Genomic DNA, 17,658 nt, shown 5'->3' on the forward strand with positions numbered 1-17,658 from the left:
GTCGTCATCTGACGGCCGCAGAGGGGGAGAGGGAGAAGAGAGCTGTGAGGTTCCCCCGCAGATGTGCAAATGCTCCCCCCAGTCAAGGGCAGACTCAGGGAAATCAGCTCATATGATGATTCTCCCAACAAACTAATTCTCAGGAATAGGTTAAGAGCGTTGGGAAGCCCTGGGGTTGGGTTTAGTTTACCAAAGCAGTACTTCGTGAGCCTCATATATTGTGCTCCCCCTTCTGCTGCTGGAGTGGAATAAAGTGGAAGAAGAGCAGAGAGAAATTATCTTACCTTCTGAGCGCAGGACACAAAGTGGTGAAACTCACGCATTTCCACAAAAGTTAAATTCCCCTCCTATTACTCAGCAATTATTGGCAAGTTAATTGGTGCTAGATCTCAACATTATCACTTCCTGTAGGAGGCTTAAGATAGAGTTTGTCAATATTCTTGGCAATATATTACACACACACCAGCATTTGAGGCAAAATGGAAAGATATAATTTTATTAGGCAAAATTTTCAATTTGAATATATCTACCCAGCCACAGATGGAGAAACTAGAGTCCCACAGTGCTGCCTGGAAGGCTGGGGAGGCAGAGGTGGGGCGTGTGTGTGTGGTGTGTGTGTGTGTCTGGAGGTGCCTGGTGTGTGTGTGTGTGTGTGTGTGTGTGTATAGCATGTGTGTGCTGGTAAAACTTTCCTTTTCTATGGAATCACAAAGGCTGGAGGTATAACTGTTTCCCCCTAACACCTTTTTCCCTTGGAGCAAAGACTGATGAAAGTGAAGAGGTAGTTATATAAGATGGAAACTAGGCAAGAGAAACTATTTCTAAAATTATTGAAAAGTAAGGATTAGAGCAAACATTTTCTTTTCTTTTGCGCTTGTACCTGGAGCTTAAGCAATTCTAAGCCGGCAAAAGTATCACAGTCTGGCTGCAACAGCAGTGCAACTGATTTTATATCTGCCTAGGATTTAACATCCTGCAGGTGCCCAGGATGATTAGAAGAAAGTGACAGAAATGAAATGGGGCAAAGGGACCCTCCAGCTGGGGAGAATAATGGCTGCTAAATGACTCTGTCCTCCCCTCCAAATATGGACTCAACCAAAATTAGTGCCTAGACAAAGAATCAGTGTGAGATGCTTTGAGCTGCCTGGACATTTTTGAAAATAAGTGAGTGTTTAAAGAATAATTGTTAAACTGAATCATTGAATTGGGAGATACATGTCTTTTAGATTCAATTCTAGCAGTGTCTGAGCTACATGAAAGAGTAGCAATACATGAAAGCAACCAATCAGGCCCACACTTCTACCTTTAATGCACTTTAACGTTAAATGTACATTTTCCTTTTTCTATGTAGGAGCTTAAATGAGATACTTCCCTTAACCCAGGGGGTAACATAAATTCTATAAAATATATAGTATTTTTTATCGAAATACTTTCTCCTAGAAGTATGCTCTTATAACTTCAAATTGATGAAGACCCAAAGAACCACAAAACAAGTGGAACTTGCTGGAATAATTTAGGAAGCAGAATTATAGCATCCATAGAACTGGGCGGCCAGCCCTGAGGAAGTTTTGAATCCTGGCTCTGCCATTATCTTGCCATGGGACATGGATTAATCACCTGTAACAACGGGATAATTATACCTCTCTTGCTGGGTGATAGAGCTCAATAAATAAACTAAGGAAAATCATCTGAAGTTAGTCCATGCTTAATAATATTAGAAATTTAGTCTGAAATATTATTTTTGTTGATAAGGAAAATGGGGTTAAAAAAAAATCTATGCTAGTGAGCGTTACAGGCTGGCCTCACTCCCAGACCTAACTAGACTCCAAGGAAGGTTTTCTTCTGACATCACATCACAACCATGACAAAGTGAATACATCTTTCTCTTCATGTGATACCTTCAAGTCAAAGACTGAATTTCTCCATGACCTTTGAAAACTTAAAATATGCCTGGTCTTACATTTCCAAAGTAATAGAGACCACCGTGTGGTGTGACTTCCTATCTTTTCAAAGGGATAGAGCTGTTCCTCACACAGTTTCTACAAACTGTGTGTGATAATGAAGCAAGCGCTACAGCACAGGGGTATGACCTTTAGAATGAGCTGAGACAGAGACGTCCCCAAATGATTCTGGGAGAGGGTCACAAGAGGGACTGGCTGACTCGCAGGCCGGGGATGTGGAAACCTGTCTTCTTGGAACTACAGTAGCACTCTGAGCAAGGGGTCCTCTTTGCACCTTTGCAGTCACCCACTGGGAGTTGAAATGAAATTAGGTCTCGCCTAAGCTGGATTTTCTCCCAATACATTAGCATTTGTACAATCTTGACAATGTTTGGCCGTTTGCTAATTAGTAGTAGGATGACTTCAGTAATAGTAGTGGTGTGATTAAATCATGTTTTACTGCTGTTGAATTGACCTACAACAAGGCTACCAAGGGGTACTTCTTATATATACGTTCAATTTTTATTCTGGTGAGCACACCTCAGTTGGCAAACTTAATCCGCTGCCAGAAGCTGGATTACAATGACTTTTTCACTAATTCAAGGAAATGGAAATTTAAAAAATACACCTAACTGTTATGATGCAACTATTGTTTTTCTGATTCACTTATACTGAAGTATTGGCCAAGAATGATTTGTCTCTTTAATCAGTTGTAGAAAAAACAAAGCTTTAGCGAATTAACGTAAGAGAAGGATATTTCTTTCTCAAGAATTATCAAGAATTAAATAGCCAAAGACTGAGGTTGAAAGTATTTAACTGCTTAGGCAGTTAAAGGCTCTTTCATCTTCCTATTACACAAAGCTTCAAGTATTTCCAGAAATTGAAAAAACAGAAACGATTGAGCTGGAATTAAGCAGAATAACTTTTGGAAGTTGTAGCTAGATAGTCTCAGCTCTTATCTCTGGATTGTTTATTGGACTGCAGCGTCAGTGGACGCTCCTGGTTTTCTTTGGTTACTTCTAGAAGTACAGATATCCGTGAATCTCACACTCCTGCTTTATACCTCCTCGCAAAGATGATCTCCAGTTGGTCCTAGTAGAATCCTTATTAAATGGATGAATACTTTTAAACCTGCTTAATCTTTAGACATCTGTCACGTCACTGTATAATTTAATTGCAATAAAATTTGGATACATTCGTTTTCCGTTTTAATTGGTTTGAGGAGACAGAGTTACGTTTTTTGTTAATAATTACGCAAATGCACAGGAAGAGAAACACAGATTTAACTGCAGATCGATGTGTCTCTGAACTACTTCTCTAAGTATACATGTATGCAGCAAAGCCATCACCATCACATTAGGATTTTCTCATTTCGAGGAAGCTGGAAGTTGTGATAGGTTGTATAATTTTGGCCCCTAGGACTTGATCAGGATCTCAGCTGTCACAGCCTTGTCCTCCATCCGTGCCAAAGGGAAACATTACCAGGTATGAGTAGTGGAGGAGGTGATGTGCAGGTGTGGCAGACACAAGCCACAGTAAAAAGAGGAACAAGGGCCCTCAGCCGAGCTCTCCCTCGGCCTGTGTGCTCCTCCAACAGCTTCTACGCATTGGCTTTCTTTTCTGAGGAGAAACCTATGAAAAACAGCAGGAAAATGTTTCAGATTGAAAATTAAAAATTCATTTCTCTTCTTCTGGCTTAGGGCTAACAGAAACTTCGAGGCTGGTGAGAAAAGAAGTATTTTATTCATGAGCACCCACAAGTTTACACTGAGAAATCAAGAGGCAGCAAATGGAAGGTTATTCTTTTCAGGACTGACATATGCTTACCGTTTCGTGAAATCACTTGTGGCCTCGTCCTGGTCGTGCCTGACAAGGATACACTACTTCTCATCCTTGCTGGCATTTCGGTGGCTCTGGCGTTTGCTTATGAAAGTGAGTCATATGTGTTACTATTTGGTTCAGTACTCATCCCACAGAGAGATAACTGCCAAATAAAGTACTTTAAAAATACGATACTGGGTGTGTTCTTGCCGAAGCCATAGAAAAGATCACACTTCTTATGATGTGAGAGTGTATCATGAAAACCAATAAGAAAAATTTGGAATATTTTAGTAATAAAATGCCACAAATAAGTGCCATAGGGAAAACAAAATCAAAGAAGTCTACTCATGGCAACAGAAAAAAAAATCGCATAAATGCCAAGAAATAAGGTGTTTCCCTGATTCATGATAACGTCTTAGTATATGTTAAATGTTTTATACTTGCTGCCCTGCATTTGGTATTTCAAAGATATGCTAAACTAACATTTTAGTAACAGGAAGATAAAAGGTTACTTTTTCAGGTTGAAAAAATATTCTTCTGAGAACTGCGGCCATTATATAAAAAGGTATCTACTGGAAACAAAATGAAAAGAAAAGCTACTGAATGGGAGTAAATACTTGCAAATGATGTGACCAATAAGGGGTTAATATCTAACATATATAAATAGCTTATACAACTCAATATCAAAACAAACAAACAAACAACCCAATTAAAAATGGGCATAAGACCTGAACAGACATTTTTCCAAAGAAGACAGTCATTTGACCAATAGGCACATGAAAAGATGCTCAACATCACTGATCATCAAAGAAATGAAAATCAAAACCACAATGAGATATTAGCTCACACCTGCCAGAATGGCTATCAACAAAAGGACCACAAATAACAAATATTGGCAAGGATGTGGAGAAATGGTAACCCTTGGACACTGTTGGTGGGAGTGTAAATTGGTGTTGCCACTGTGGAAAACAGTATGGAGTTTCGTCAAAAAAACTAAAAATAGAACTACTGTATGATCCAGCAATTCCACTCCTGGGTATGTATCTGAAGAAAACAAAAGCACTAATTCAAAAAGATATATGTACTCCAATGTTCATAGCAGCATTGTTTACAATAGCCAAGATATGGAAGCAACCTCAGCATTCATCAACAGATGAATGGATAAGGAAGATGTGGGAGATATATATATATATATATATATATATATATGTATAAAAAGATATACTATATGCATTATATATATCCATTACATGTATAATGGATATATATAATATATATAATACATAATACATATATAACGGAATATTACTCAGCCATAAAAGAGAATGAAATTTTGCCACTTGCAACAACATAGATGGACTTGGAGGGTATTATGTGAGATAAGTCAGACAGAGAAAGATAAATACTGTATGATATCACTTCTATGTAGAATCTAAAAAATACAACAAACTAGGGAATATAATAAAACAGAAACAGACTCACAGATATAGAGAACAAACCAGTGGTTACCAGTGGGGAGAGGGAATGGAGAGGGACAAGAAAGGGGCAGGGGATTAAGAGGTACAAAGTACCATGCATAAAATAAATAAGCTACAAGGCTTTATTGTACAGCACAGGAAATACAGCCAATATTTTATAATGAATGGATGAATATGTTATAATGAGCTATGAGGAGAGTATAACCTTCAAAAATTGTGAATCACTATGTTGTACACCTGAAACTTACATAATATTGTAAATCAACTATACCTCAATAAAAAAAGAAAAAAATATTTAATGCCTTTTTGGAAAGTTATATTAAACGTAATAAGTATCTTACTTTCTCAGAAATGTTAGCTACAGTTTCTACAGGAACTCAGCCCATAACGTCCTTAAGATATTTGTGGTGTACGTTTTTGAAATTACATGCAATTTATGGCACCGAATTACAATTTATGGCAAAGAATTCATTTACAATATGTACCTGAACTTTTGGTGTATTTTAAAGACAGACTAGACATGATTATGCACTAAACTGAGAAAATATAAAAATACAGGTAAAAATGTGTTTAGATGGGAATGTAACTTTGTAATAATTTTTTAAAGTCTGGAAGCATTCCTTAATTTGATCAAAAAGTTTTCGCATTTCCAAAAAGAAGAGATATCTAATATGGTGAGAACATAAATTTGGATCCAGAAGCATGATCTACTGGTCTAACCAATCCTGAAGTTTAGAATTAATCCATTAATTAATGATGCCTACCTCTAGGTATCTTAAAACATTAAGAAAAATTAGTTCCTGTGTAGTTTTTACAGCACTCTTGCGAAATAGGTATAGAGGCAAGGGCTACTACCCACAAGTTTTAGATGGAGAGCAGCTATGGCCCATGAGATAATCCATGGCAGAATGGAAATCTGAACAAAGGCAAATACAGGTCTTGAGTTCCTAGAATGGAAGGCAGAGTGTCCTTATATAGTGAAGTTGGTTAGAGACTTCTGTCGTGAGACTTGGCTCTGCAGTTATGGGGGCAGGACAAGGGAAACACCACAAGGGAATGTGGGTCCTCACCTGCTAGGAAGAATTGGCTTTGCCTTATCACTTGGTGAAGGACTCTACCCACTAATTGGGTAGGTAATTATCTATTAATGGTGTTGGTTACACTGTAGGTTTCCATGTTCACAGGAGCACAGGTTAAGTAGCCTGAGGCCAAAGTGATCTGAATAGACCCCAGAGATCTTGGTGACAGAAGCCATGTCTCAACTCTACATCAAGTATTAGCTGAATCTAAAGTACAGTTGGTGGTTAAGAGTAGAGGGGGTATCAGCGCCGCAGAGGGGTTTTGAAAGGATTGAGGGGACTCTGCTCTCTACATGCCCACTAACCTCTTAGAATGTGAACGCTTAGGCATGAACAGTAAGGAAACCTAGGTAAGTAGACTTTCTTCCCAGTTGGGATGCAGAAAAATAAAATATATACCTTACTTTCCTTCCCTATGGATTTTTATCTTCCATTTAATAGAATTACTACAATTTCATTTACCTGGTGGAATTGTGACTAGTCTATAGACTTATTGTGTGCATTTTTCTCATCTAGGATCGATCTATCTATCTTCTGTATCTATTCATACAAAATGCTAAATAGAATGTTTAGTCTTTGCTTATAAAATCAGTGTTTGACTAGGAATATATTTACCATCTGTATTTTCATATGTTCCTGTACATGTAAATATACTTTTGCACTTTATTATTCTTTTAGCAAAATCATTTAGTTTACTGATAAGCTGACCTTTAGAGCATTAAAGGTGAGGTGGCATTTCTCCTGTAATTCTTTTCAAACAATCTAGAAACAGGCATAAAATTATCTGCCTCTAAGTTTCAATTAATTTCCTTTATTAAGACAGTAATGTATTTGATAAAAGAAAAATATTGTAATATTTTATCCATCTGTATTGAAAATTATACAAAGTATGGTCTTCAAGTTTCTTCTGTTTCTTACATTTCTTAAGTACTTTTTACTATTTACACTGGTCCCTTTATCTCTTCATACTATGAGGAACTGGAAAAAATCCAACTAATCCAAGCCATTTACCAATGTAAAATCACCTGTAATGTTTAAATAAAGACAGTTATAAAAAGACACACCCTGGGGGCTTCCCTGGTGGCACAGCGGTTGGGAATCCGCCTGCCGATGCAGGGGACACGTGTCCCGGTCCGGGAGGATCCCGCATGCCGCTGAGCGGCTGGGCCCGTGAGCCATGGCCGCTGAGCCTGTGCGTCCGGAGCCTGTGCTCCGCAACGGGAGAGGCCACAGCGGTGAGAGGCCCGCGTACCGCAAAAAAAAAAAAAAAAAAAAAAAAGACACACCCTGAGACGTAAAGATTCTGGTTTTCAGGACAGACAGGACCATTAGAATTTATTTAAATAGAATAAATGCAAAGTATGACACTATTACATTTTACTTAATGCAGAGCATGGGGTGGTCCACATTGCTTAGTGGTTACAATGTGGGCTTTGGAGCTAGACTGTGTGAGCTTGTCTGTGTCCCAGCCAATAACCAGCCATGTCCAACCATGTGGGGTTGGACAAGTTACATGATCTCTCTGCTTCTCAGTTTTCACATTTACAAAACAGGGACAACGGCAGTCCTCGTTTCACATGGTTGCTGTAAAGTTTTGACCAGATAATAAATATAAGGCCCCTAAAATAGTTTCTGGCATACGGTTAGTGTTATTGGGTGAACCGTGTCCCCCCAAAAGATATGTTTAAGTCCTTGCCCCTGGTACCTGTGAACGTGTCCTTATTTGGGAATAGGGGCTTTGCAGACATAATCAGGTTAATATGAGGTTACACTGGATTAGCCTAATCCAATATGACTGGTGTCCTTATAAGAAGAGGAAAATTTAGACACAGACACAGAGGGAAGATAGCCACGTGAAGAGAGAGGCAGAGATCGGCCTTATGCTGCCGCAGCCAAGGAACATCTGGGACTACTTGAGGCTGAAAGAGGCAAGGAAGGACCCTCCGCTACAGGCTCTGAAGGCAGCACGACCGTACCAACACCTTGATTTCAGACTTCCAGCCTCCAGAGCTGTGAGAGCGTAAATTTTTGCTGTTTTAAGCCACCTACCTAGTTTGTGGTACTTTGTTATGGTAGCCCTAGGAAACGAATTCAGGCAGTATTCAATTAATTCTTTATTATTAGACATCGGTAAAGGCCAGTTATAATGGTTGGGCTTTGATCTTCTATATTGTAAAGAAATAATGATGTTTGCTCACAACACAATCTTGCACACCTACATTTCATGCCATTCCAAATATGTAAGAATTGAGCTCCAGCTCATTAGACAAAGTTCAGCTCTATACCATATGAAAATTTTGGAAGGTACAGAAGTGATCGGCATACAATAGGGTCAGAAAACATAGCCTTTTGACATTTCAAAAAGGAGGAAACAAACAACGTGCTTTCCAGGTTATACTAACTCTGCTGTGCCGTAATTGTTCGGGAAACACGGAAGTCATTTTGCACCCCATTCTGACCACAGATAAAATGAGATGAAAAGTTCTTTGTAAAATCACATGTTTGAACAGAAACTGTAACCCGTTGACATCTGGGGACATCATGTGGATGTTGCATTTTCTACATCATGTAGAAAAATGCCATTATTTAATGCTACGCAGAAAGAAAGCTAGGAAAGTCTCAAAGCCTTGAAAACCTTTATTTAAATCTTGAGGTTCTGAAAGAAGATTTGATTTTCAGTGTGTCCCCAAAGCACTCTAAAATAGCCACAGACAGTGGCTGAGAGCAAGGCTGGAAATCAGTTGACCTGAAGACTGTCCCATGTTGTACTCAGTACCAACTGACCTTAATCCTCGGCCAGGGAGCCCTTCACTGGGTCCCCACTCTTCAGAGGACCCTGCTCTGGCCCTGCTCCAGCCAGACTCCCTCTCATCATGTGGGCCTACCTTCCTTTAGAACAAGCTCCTGGCACCCACAAGCAGACCCCCAGATTCTTTGCCAGGTGACCCCGGGTCTGCTTCCAGGCCCCGTGTGGTCTTCTTCCCCAGGCCCAAAGCCAAGGGGTGCTGTTTGTAGGGTAGTGAGGGGTATATGAAGTTGGGATGTGCCTTCTGGCTGTCCTCAAATTCACACTCAAGACCCCTCCCAGTGGGTAGGTGGGAGGGAAGGGGGTGGGCCATGGCTCAGGTCTTCCCGTGCCACTGCTTTCTGGCACAGAACTGGTTGGAATCTGAGTGTTCTAAATTTGACGCTGGCCTTCCAGTTATATTTATCAATAGGAGGATAGACTATACTTTAATAGCTTCTAAGCCTGATCCATAATGTTTAAATAGTTACAAATAAAGTATGCAGCTTTCCTTGTGTTCTTGTCGCAGACCCTGGGAATGTCAGAGGAGGCTCTAGCGGTAGCATAGACGTTTAGTCACCCACTTTGTACCCACTGTCCCTTTTAAAAATCACAAGGCTACCGCTCTATGTGTAGACATTGGAGCCACTATTTCAGGTTAAATTATAATAAGAGGAATAATTATAAAGGAAGATACTAAGATAAAAATATCCTACATATATTGGGGTCAGAAAGATAAATTTGTCAGGAGTAATAGGAAATTAATAAAAACCGAGAACTAGGACAATCTAGGAAGCATATGTACTAATTAATATTAATTTAAACATCCACATTTTAAAAAGGATCCTTTTTATTTAAATATAAATAAAATATTTTAAGTATTATATGAATAAAACGTATAGCAGTTTTCAGAAATAGCTTGTTTATAGATTATCAGAAACAGAGTCTAATTTTTCCACTCATTTTTCTTTCCATCGCTTGCATTTTGGTATTTCTAGTCCAAAACACAGGCTATATTGACTAGCAGTATGTTCTTGAATAGTGGAGAATAAATGCATTGGTCATATGATGAGACAATAAAAATATCTTTATAATAAAAGCTCTTTAAATCCATATTTTTTTTAACAATCAATACTACACAATTATTTTTAAGAACTCTGAGCAATTGTGTTGGATCGACAAAGCAAAAGGAGCTTTCCAATTAAATAAAACAAAAAATAACAAGATTCACTACCGAAATTAAATAATGGCACGTGGGATGTTTGTGACAAGGGTGATTTCAGAGCTTCTGCCAAGTGTCATGACCTGGCTTGAGCTTTGAAACAGCATCAGCTTTGGAAGCTAGAAAAGGGGCAACAGGAATTCCAAGCAGGTAGATTTTAAAGTAAGGAGGTTTCTTTCTATAATAGTCCCCTAGTCATGATCAGCCCTCTTCCCTGTAGACAAGCCACTGTCAGCTGCAGAGCAGTGCTGGTACGGAGGACAGGTTTCAAATGGTAATATAACCCTTCAGTTTCCACCAGGATTGCCCAAGCAAGATTTACCTCATAACACATTTATTATGCACTTATTCTTACATAGTACTGTGTCTTTTACCTGTGATATTCTAAGTGTCAAATGAGAAGCACAGATAATATATGCTATGAGTTCTTAGGAAGAAGAGATTATTGAGGGTTAGATACTAGACCTATAATTATCCAAGTTAAGACCCCCATTGTCATTTTTATATCTACCATTTTAGAGAGTTTTAATACAGTAAGAGAGGTGGCTTTTCAAGGGCACTACAGGATATGATTCAAGCACAGGTTTTGAGGTGTTATATACCTGGAATCTAATCCCAGGGTTAAATCTTCCTAACTCTGTGATTTAGGCATGCTACTTAAATTCTCCAAGCCTCAGTTTCCTCATCTGTAAAATGGTATAATAATAAAACTTACTTTATATCTGTAGACCCTGTCACACACATGTTTATACATCACAGAGCTCTTATATTTCTTCCCAAGTAGACAAAAATCAGTAGGTTTCACACACTGACTATAAAATTATAGTTTTGCATGTTATTTAGTTTTTGAAGATCATCACAATTCAGTCCTATTTTATATAATCATTAGTTTCTATTACTTTGGTCCAGGACAAATACTATAGTGATATATAAATGGCTTTATGATATTATCGAATTCTCTACAGCATAATTGTATTTTCTAGTGATTAAACTCCAACTCAGGAGAAAATATCTTTAATATTCATTCCAGACCAATATAATATAAAATGGGAAACTATAATTGGATGGCAACTCAGCTAATGTATTTCAGAAACACAGACATTATGCAACAATCATTATGGTTAATAGTATGCCTTTCTATTAAAAGCTCTCCTTTATGACTGGAACCCAAGAACTTCATTAAAACCAATGGTTATATTAGTAGTAGAAAGAAAAGAAAAAAGAAAGTCCTACAGTTTTCTGATAAATACCTAGACATTTTATTATAGAGTTCTCATTTTTTATCTTTCTTCTTCATAATGCTACTGTGAGCTATGGCCTTTGCCACTCTCAGTGCTGCTGTGTACAGCTGTCCAGGTTGTGTGGTGTACAAGTGTAGGAGGCTCCATTTACGCAGACTACCATGAAAAGCCCTTGGACTTGTGAAGTTCCCAACTGGAAAATTACATACGGTATCCCCGGCTCTCTACTTCCACTCCATAATGGATTCCTTGCACTAAACACTAGAATTCTGTGACCTCAGATCTGAACTAAATGAGATAACATTCCAAGTATGGCCTGAAATTGGAATATGGCTCCTCTTCAGCTTTTGTAGATAGATTCCAATCTCTGGAAATTAACAACTTAGAGTCACAGGTATGTGTCATATGGAATGTTAAACATGCAGCAGACATTGCTGACTTCTGATTATATGTGATGAAAACAGAGGAGGGATTATAATTCTAGCCCAGTGTATTCAGCCCACTCCTGGGTGGCCTCATGAGACCAGAGAAACAAGCAGTAGAAAGTACAGCAGATTCTGGAAAGAAAGAAGAGAATGGTAAACGAAAGAAAAATAACGTAAAAGAGTACTCTTAGTTGTGAGTCCTTGGTAGGTGACTTTTTCATTCTTCTCAACATACTTAGAAGTGGGCGTTGTGGGCAACTCTGGCCTAAACTTGGAGCCTGACAGTCATCAGGGAACACAGCTCTGAGCCTTTGGTTTCCTCAGTCTGTCTGCCAGGGACATTTAAAACGTCTGTCTAGCAAACTCAACCTGGAATGGTGGATGTGCATCCACCTTTGCAGTAGAATCGCAGAGCTTTGTTGTGGTTCTTACAATGCAGCTCTGCTGGAAGTTCTCCTTTCTAACCCCGGATGGAATACTGACTCTGACGCCAGAACTGAGATCCATGCATTTCTGCATTCGAACATTTTCTTTTTCTGAAGGAGTTCAATTTAACCCCAGGTGCATCACATTAGAGGTGTGTCTGCAACTCAACTTTATAGTGGGTCCTCCCCGAGTATGAGTGAATGTATGTCGAGTAAACATCCCCAAAAGAGCCCATCAAAATGTAAACATGAAAGAATGCTCAATACAGCTGCGGTCTTACCATTCGCCTTGTCCTGCACATCTGGCGGAAACAGGTCGGGAGCATACCTCTGACAGTCTGGCTGTGTGGAACAATAAAACATTATTATAGCAACATGGGCTTCAAACCAAACATAGTGGTGTGTTAAAAACGTAACTACCCTATGTGGCTTTTGTTATGCAGGCAACACAAAAAAGGGGTTTCTATCCAGACCTGTGGCCAATCTTGCTCACCCCTCTTATCTCCCTCATCACTATTACCATCTCCCTACCCCCCTCCTAAATCCACTCTGTGTTCAGCCAGAATGTCTACTACTTTGCGATTGTGGCTTTTTTTTTTTTTTGAAACTGGATGTGTTTTGGATATGTGCAGAAGTATAGACTTTTGTAAAACTTACTATAGCCCGTAAATAAAACAAAAGAATTTATCATCAAGAATACTCTTTATAAAACCCTCACACAGGAGGCAACAGGAAGACCAAGACAACAATGTACAAGTTTAATGTTTTCTGGTGGCTCAAGGAAGAAATCTAAGCCATTACATGAGGACATGGCTTATAGAGGCTCAGGATGGTAAAGGAGTGAAAATCTTTCCCTTTGTACTGTTCCTCTGCAGAAACTATTCTAAATTGCTTAGTTTAGACTAGAAAGTCAGTGAGAAGAGAGGGTAGACTTGGATTTTTCTCTTGGGATTTTTTCCCTAGATTTACACCAATTAAGAACAGCTAGACATTGAACATCAGGAAACCTGTTAAACAAATTGCATTGAAATAAATCATAAACTATAGACCTGAATTTCAAAATACAGTTCCAAGGCCAGAATCTTTGTATTTAACCACTTAGAACAGAGGAATCTCAGCTTTCCCTGCCAAGGAGGTTGGTCTGTCTTCCTGCTCCAGATGCTTGTTCCTGCTTCCTCTACCTTCTCCCCAAGACCCAGAGAAGACAGGCCCTTTGTTCTATTATCCAATTACCACCTGAAAATAACTGAGGAGAATTTTCTCTAACAACGAGCCAATAGGGGGCATTTTACAGGGCTGCCAGACCACTGAAAGTAGCCTAAGAGTTTAATTATCTAAGATGCTAAGAAATGCTGCATTTGGTACTGCCTGACCCCACTTTACCCTCACTCAGACACCTAGGCTCCTGGCTCTTTTTGGTCCACAAAAAGCTAGAAGAGGAAATGAGATCACCTCCGTTTTTCATCTCCTCGTTTATTTTTAGATGTCTCAAATAACACAGGATAAGTGACCTGAGCCTCAGTTTCATATTCCAGGACAGTTGCCAAAAGAAGGTGAATATACCATCATTTTACAAACACTATCGCATGTGCTTTAATTCAGGCTTAGAAATAAGCATGAGACATAAAATATTCTTTTAAAATGAACTCTGGGAGTTTCTGTAATTTCTCTCCTTATACTGAGATTTTGTTTAAGTGAATACTGATTGAAAATGTAGTCGTTACATGGTGTGGAATCTTGTTTCAAATACAGACGTTTATCTGGTGATAATTTTAAGTGATCTGGACTGCCTTATCTCTTGTAATTGATAGAAAAGGTTTGATGAGCTTTTATAGTAGGTGAACTTCTGCCTTTTTTCCACAAACGAAGATTTGAAGAAAACAGTCATTTTTACTTGTAGGCAAACTTGAATGAGTCCTTGGATTTATAGTTAACCTTCCATGAGAGTATTTCCCCCAATTCCCTAACCTGCAGACAACTAAACTCCTTAGTAAATTTCTATCTCTTTGTTTCCCACAATATTAATTTCCTTCTACATTCTGAAAAAAATACAGAATGATAGCTGTGTTTGGAGATTCCCAGAAATGTTTCTAGTGAAAAGTAAAAAGTAAGCAAACGGGTAAAGAAAAAAGAAAATGGAGGAGGGAGAGCAGACAGAAGAAGCAACCAACAACAACACAAAAAGAACCAAATTCTCAGCTGTATGCTGTGTCACACCAGGGTCAACTAAGAGATGCTCATTAAATTCTGACATCCTTCCTTCCACCACCCAAAGAGTCATTCTCTTCCCTTGGGAAAAGGGCTTCTGAGTCACACTCAAATACAAGTGTGAGAAGTTTCAGGCAACTAAGAGAACTATGTACTCCTTAAGTGTCCCGCTAGGAAAATCCTGCTAGGATTTAAAATCTCAGATTCTTTGCCTAATTGGAAACACAGTTAATAATAACTAAGGGGGAGGAGGTTGTCTGAGCCAATCCAAAATGCAGAAAAAGGCATGATTTATTTCCTGTATGAAGATTCTGTCTATGTAGGCAAAAATAGAGAGTAGAGACAAACTTGCAGACCATGGGGGATGGTGGGTGGAACACTATTATTGAGAAGGAAAGGGAGGGTGCTCTGGGTCTGACTTATTCAGGTTGACTGTCCAAAGCAATTTCACTCACAACTAATGGCTCCACCGTTCACTTCATTTTGCTTGGGTAGACACAGCCATAGAGAGCAACTTAAGTGGGTCACTTTTTCTTGGATCCTTTAAGAAGATGCTTTCAACTGGAAAATGTCAAAAACTATTTTACACAGATGTAGCAATATTCATAGTAGTTGAATATAAGTCTACAACTGAAAAAGGTATCACCCAGACTGTTTTGCTATATTCACTTTGCTTTTCTTTATACACAGAAATGTCTTTTCGGTAGAGTCAGGTATGTCGTTAAAAATGACCCATATAAAGTGTTATATGTTTGTTCCTGGAATTTTAGCTCAATTCGATACCTTTCAGTTAATGTATTCCTATCTATATGTCCTATGGATACAGTGACCCAAAGATAATTATAATGTACATAGACCACTGTAACTCTGCAAATTAGAGGCTGAGATAAATAGAGGCTCTTTATGTAGACGGTATTATGTGCCAAAATTCCCGAGACAGACATCATTTCTACCAAAAGAGAATATCAGCACTTATTAGAGATATAAGCACTTATTTGTTGCAATGAGAGCTCTTACTTACTGGGTACTTCTGTAGATCCTGCACAGCCCCAGGGCCTGTCGGTAGGCATGGATCCCGTAGGTGAAAATTCCAGCCGTAGTTACTGGTTAGGAAATACATCTGAGGAGAACAATGCTGTTGGTTTATGGGAAGTGGGTGAAATTGGGGAATCACACTGACACTTGTTTTATACAACCACAAAGTTTGGTTAAAATCTTAGGTTTAGCCTAAATCTGGCATAATACAAATTCAAGATAGGAGGCCTGTCAATGCAGACTTTGGACTGATACAGATGAAGCTCACAGGCCAAATTTTACTTAAGGTGAAGCTGTAGCTACTTTTCCATGTTGAAGAAATTAGAAACACTTGAAAATATATGTAGAGTTAACTTTGTGTCTCTGAGTTATCTTCACGGAGTCCTTGCTTAAGAAGAACCAGCCTTTAAGCCATAAAATAAATTTTCTTAAACTGCAGCCAGAGACACTGATGACATAACTAAAGTCCAGAGAGGAAATTAGGAATTAAGAGAAACAATATTCATTCCTTAAGGCTACTAGCGAACCAATGGACTAGAATGCTCCAATACCCAAGAAGATACTCTACTTTCTCAAAAGAAGGCACAAGTCTTTGACGTAGTTTTCCACTGTTGTGGAAGCAACTGCAAGAAATACCAAGGAAATATATTTCCCAGGTGTTTGTGAGTCTATGAAGAAATCTCTGTTTGCATGAACACACACCGAAGCTTGTGCTACTATAAAAACGTGTTCTGTAACATGTGCTTTTCATGAGTGTTAGGGTTGAGAGGCCTTGGTGGTACCGAAGCATTAACTCTCCACTGACATTTTAGTTGACAATGAAAAGCATGAGTTGTCCTAGGCCATCTGTACCAGAGTTTGAAAATGCCTTCAATTGGGACCATGAGGACCTGCTGTATTGGGGAATAAATGTGTAAAACTCAAAGTTGGAATTTCAAACACGACAAGAGTTTGGGCTTCCCTGGTGGCACAGTGGTTGAGAGTCCCCCTGCCGATGCAGGGGACACGGGTTCGTGCCCCGGTCCGGGAGGATCCCACATGCCGCGGAGTGGCTGGGCCCGTGAGCCCTGGCCGCTGAGCCTGCGCGTCCGGAGCCTGTGCTCCGCAACGGGAGAGGCCACAACAGTGAGGGGCTCGCTTACCGCAAAAAAAAAAAAAAAAAAAACAAACACGACAAGAGGGCTGGTGAATTTCAGTAAGGACCAACATACCTGTTTTAATTGCCTTTCTAGTTTTTCTTTCTCCATCTGACAAGCTTTTATCTGTGGACAAAACAAAGGCATTTGTATATCAGAAAGAGCTCAAATGTTCTAAAGCTACTCTTGGCCCAGAGGGCAGTGATCTACTCAGAAATCAAGGGGGTGAAGCACTGATAACAGTCATGCCAACGAAAATAGCTGAGTTTTGGATTTTTCAGACAGGCACTGGTTCTATCTTGAAATACCCAAATGAAGTTTGGAAAGTTGGATAGTTTAAAATTGTTATTCCAATTTGTTGGGGCCATTATAATTCTCAGTTTTAGGTTGATGTATTTAGCTCTAGCTATAAATACAGATATAGACATAGATATGGATATAGAAACAGCTTCTACTGCTTATTGAATGTAATTGGAATTGGTCAATTGTACAGTCAAAGGCTTCCACAATAAACTTTAAAAGTTGCATATGCACTTAATACATGCCAGTCAGTGATCTAAGTGCTTTACACTTAATAACTCACATTCAATCTTCCCAATACCCCTACGTGATACTTAACATTATCATTCCTGTTTTACAGACGAGGTCACTAAGGCATGAGATGCTGAGTAACTTGTTCAAAGGCACACTGCTACACTTCATGCTTCTCACTATTTGAGGCCCAACCTCATCCAGCAGAGTCACCTATGCTGGGTTCCCCCAACATCTGACACATCTAGGGAAAGCTGGTTTTCTTTGGACTCTTTAGTAATGCTATTGTCATCCCTATATCCCTATAAAGCAAGGTCAAATGTCCCCTACTG

At 39.1% G+C, this 17,658-nt stretch overlaps 1 protein-coding gene across 1 annotated transcript in view; it reads right to left on the reverse strand.

The window, feature by feature from the left end:
* Positions 1-480: 480 nt before the first annotated feature.
* Positions 481-17,658, reverse strand: part of TNIP3 (TNFAIP3 interacting protein 3) — a 60,854-nt gene continuing 43,676 nt past the window's right edge. Inside the window, 5 exon segments of the mRNA XM_024745153.1 lie at positions 481-3,572; positions 12,698-12,758; positions 15,646-15,713; positions 15,715-15,744; positions 16,871-16,921. Coding sequence (XP_024600921.1) covers positions 3,498-3,572; positions 12,698-12,758; positions 15,646-15,713; positions 15,715-15,744; positions 16,871-16,921 — 285 coding nt within the window. The 3' untranslated portion in view covers positions 481-3,497.

Source organism: Neophocaena asiaeorientalis, unplaced genomic scaffold, assembly GCF_003031525.2.
Source record: "Neophocaena asiaeorientalis asiaeorientalis breed wild unplaced genomic scaffold, Neophocaena_asiaeorientalis_V1.1 scaffold65, whole genome shotgun sequence".
NCBI classification, from domain to species: Eukaryota; Metazoa; Chordata; class Mammalia; order Artiodactyla; family Phocoenidae; genus Neophocaena; species Neophocaena asiaeorientalis.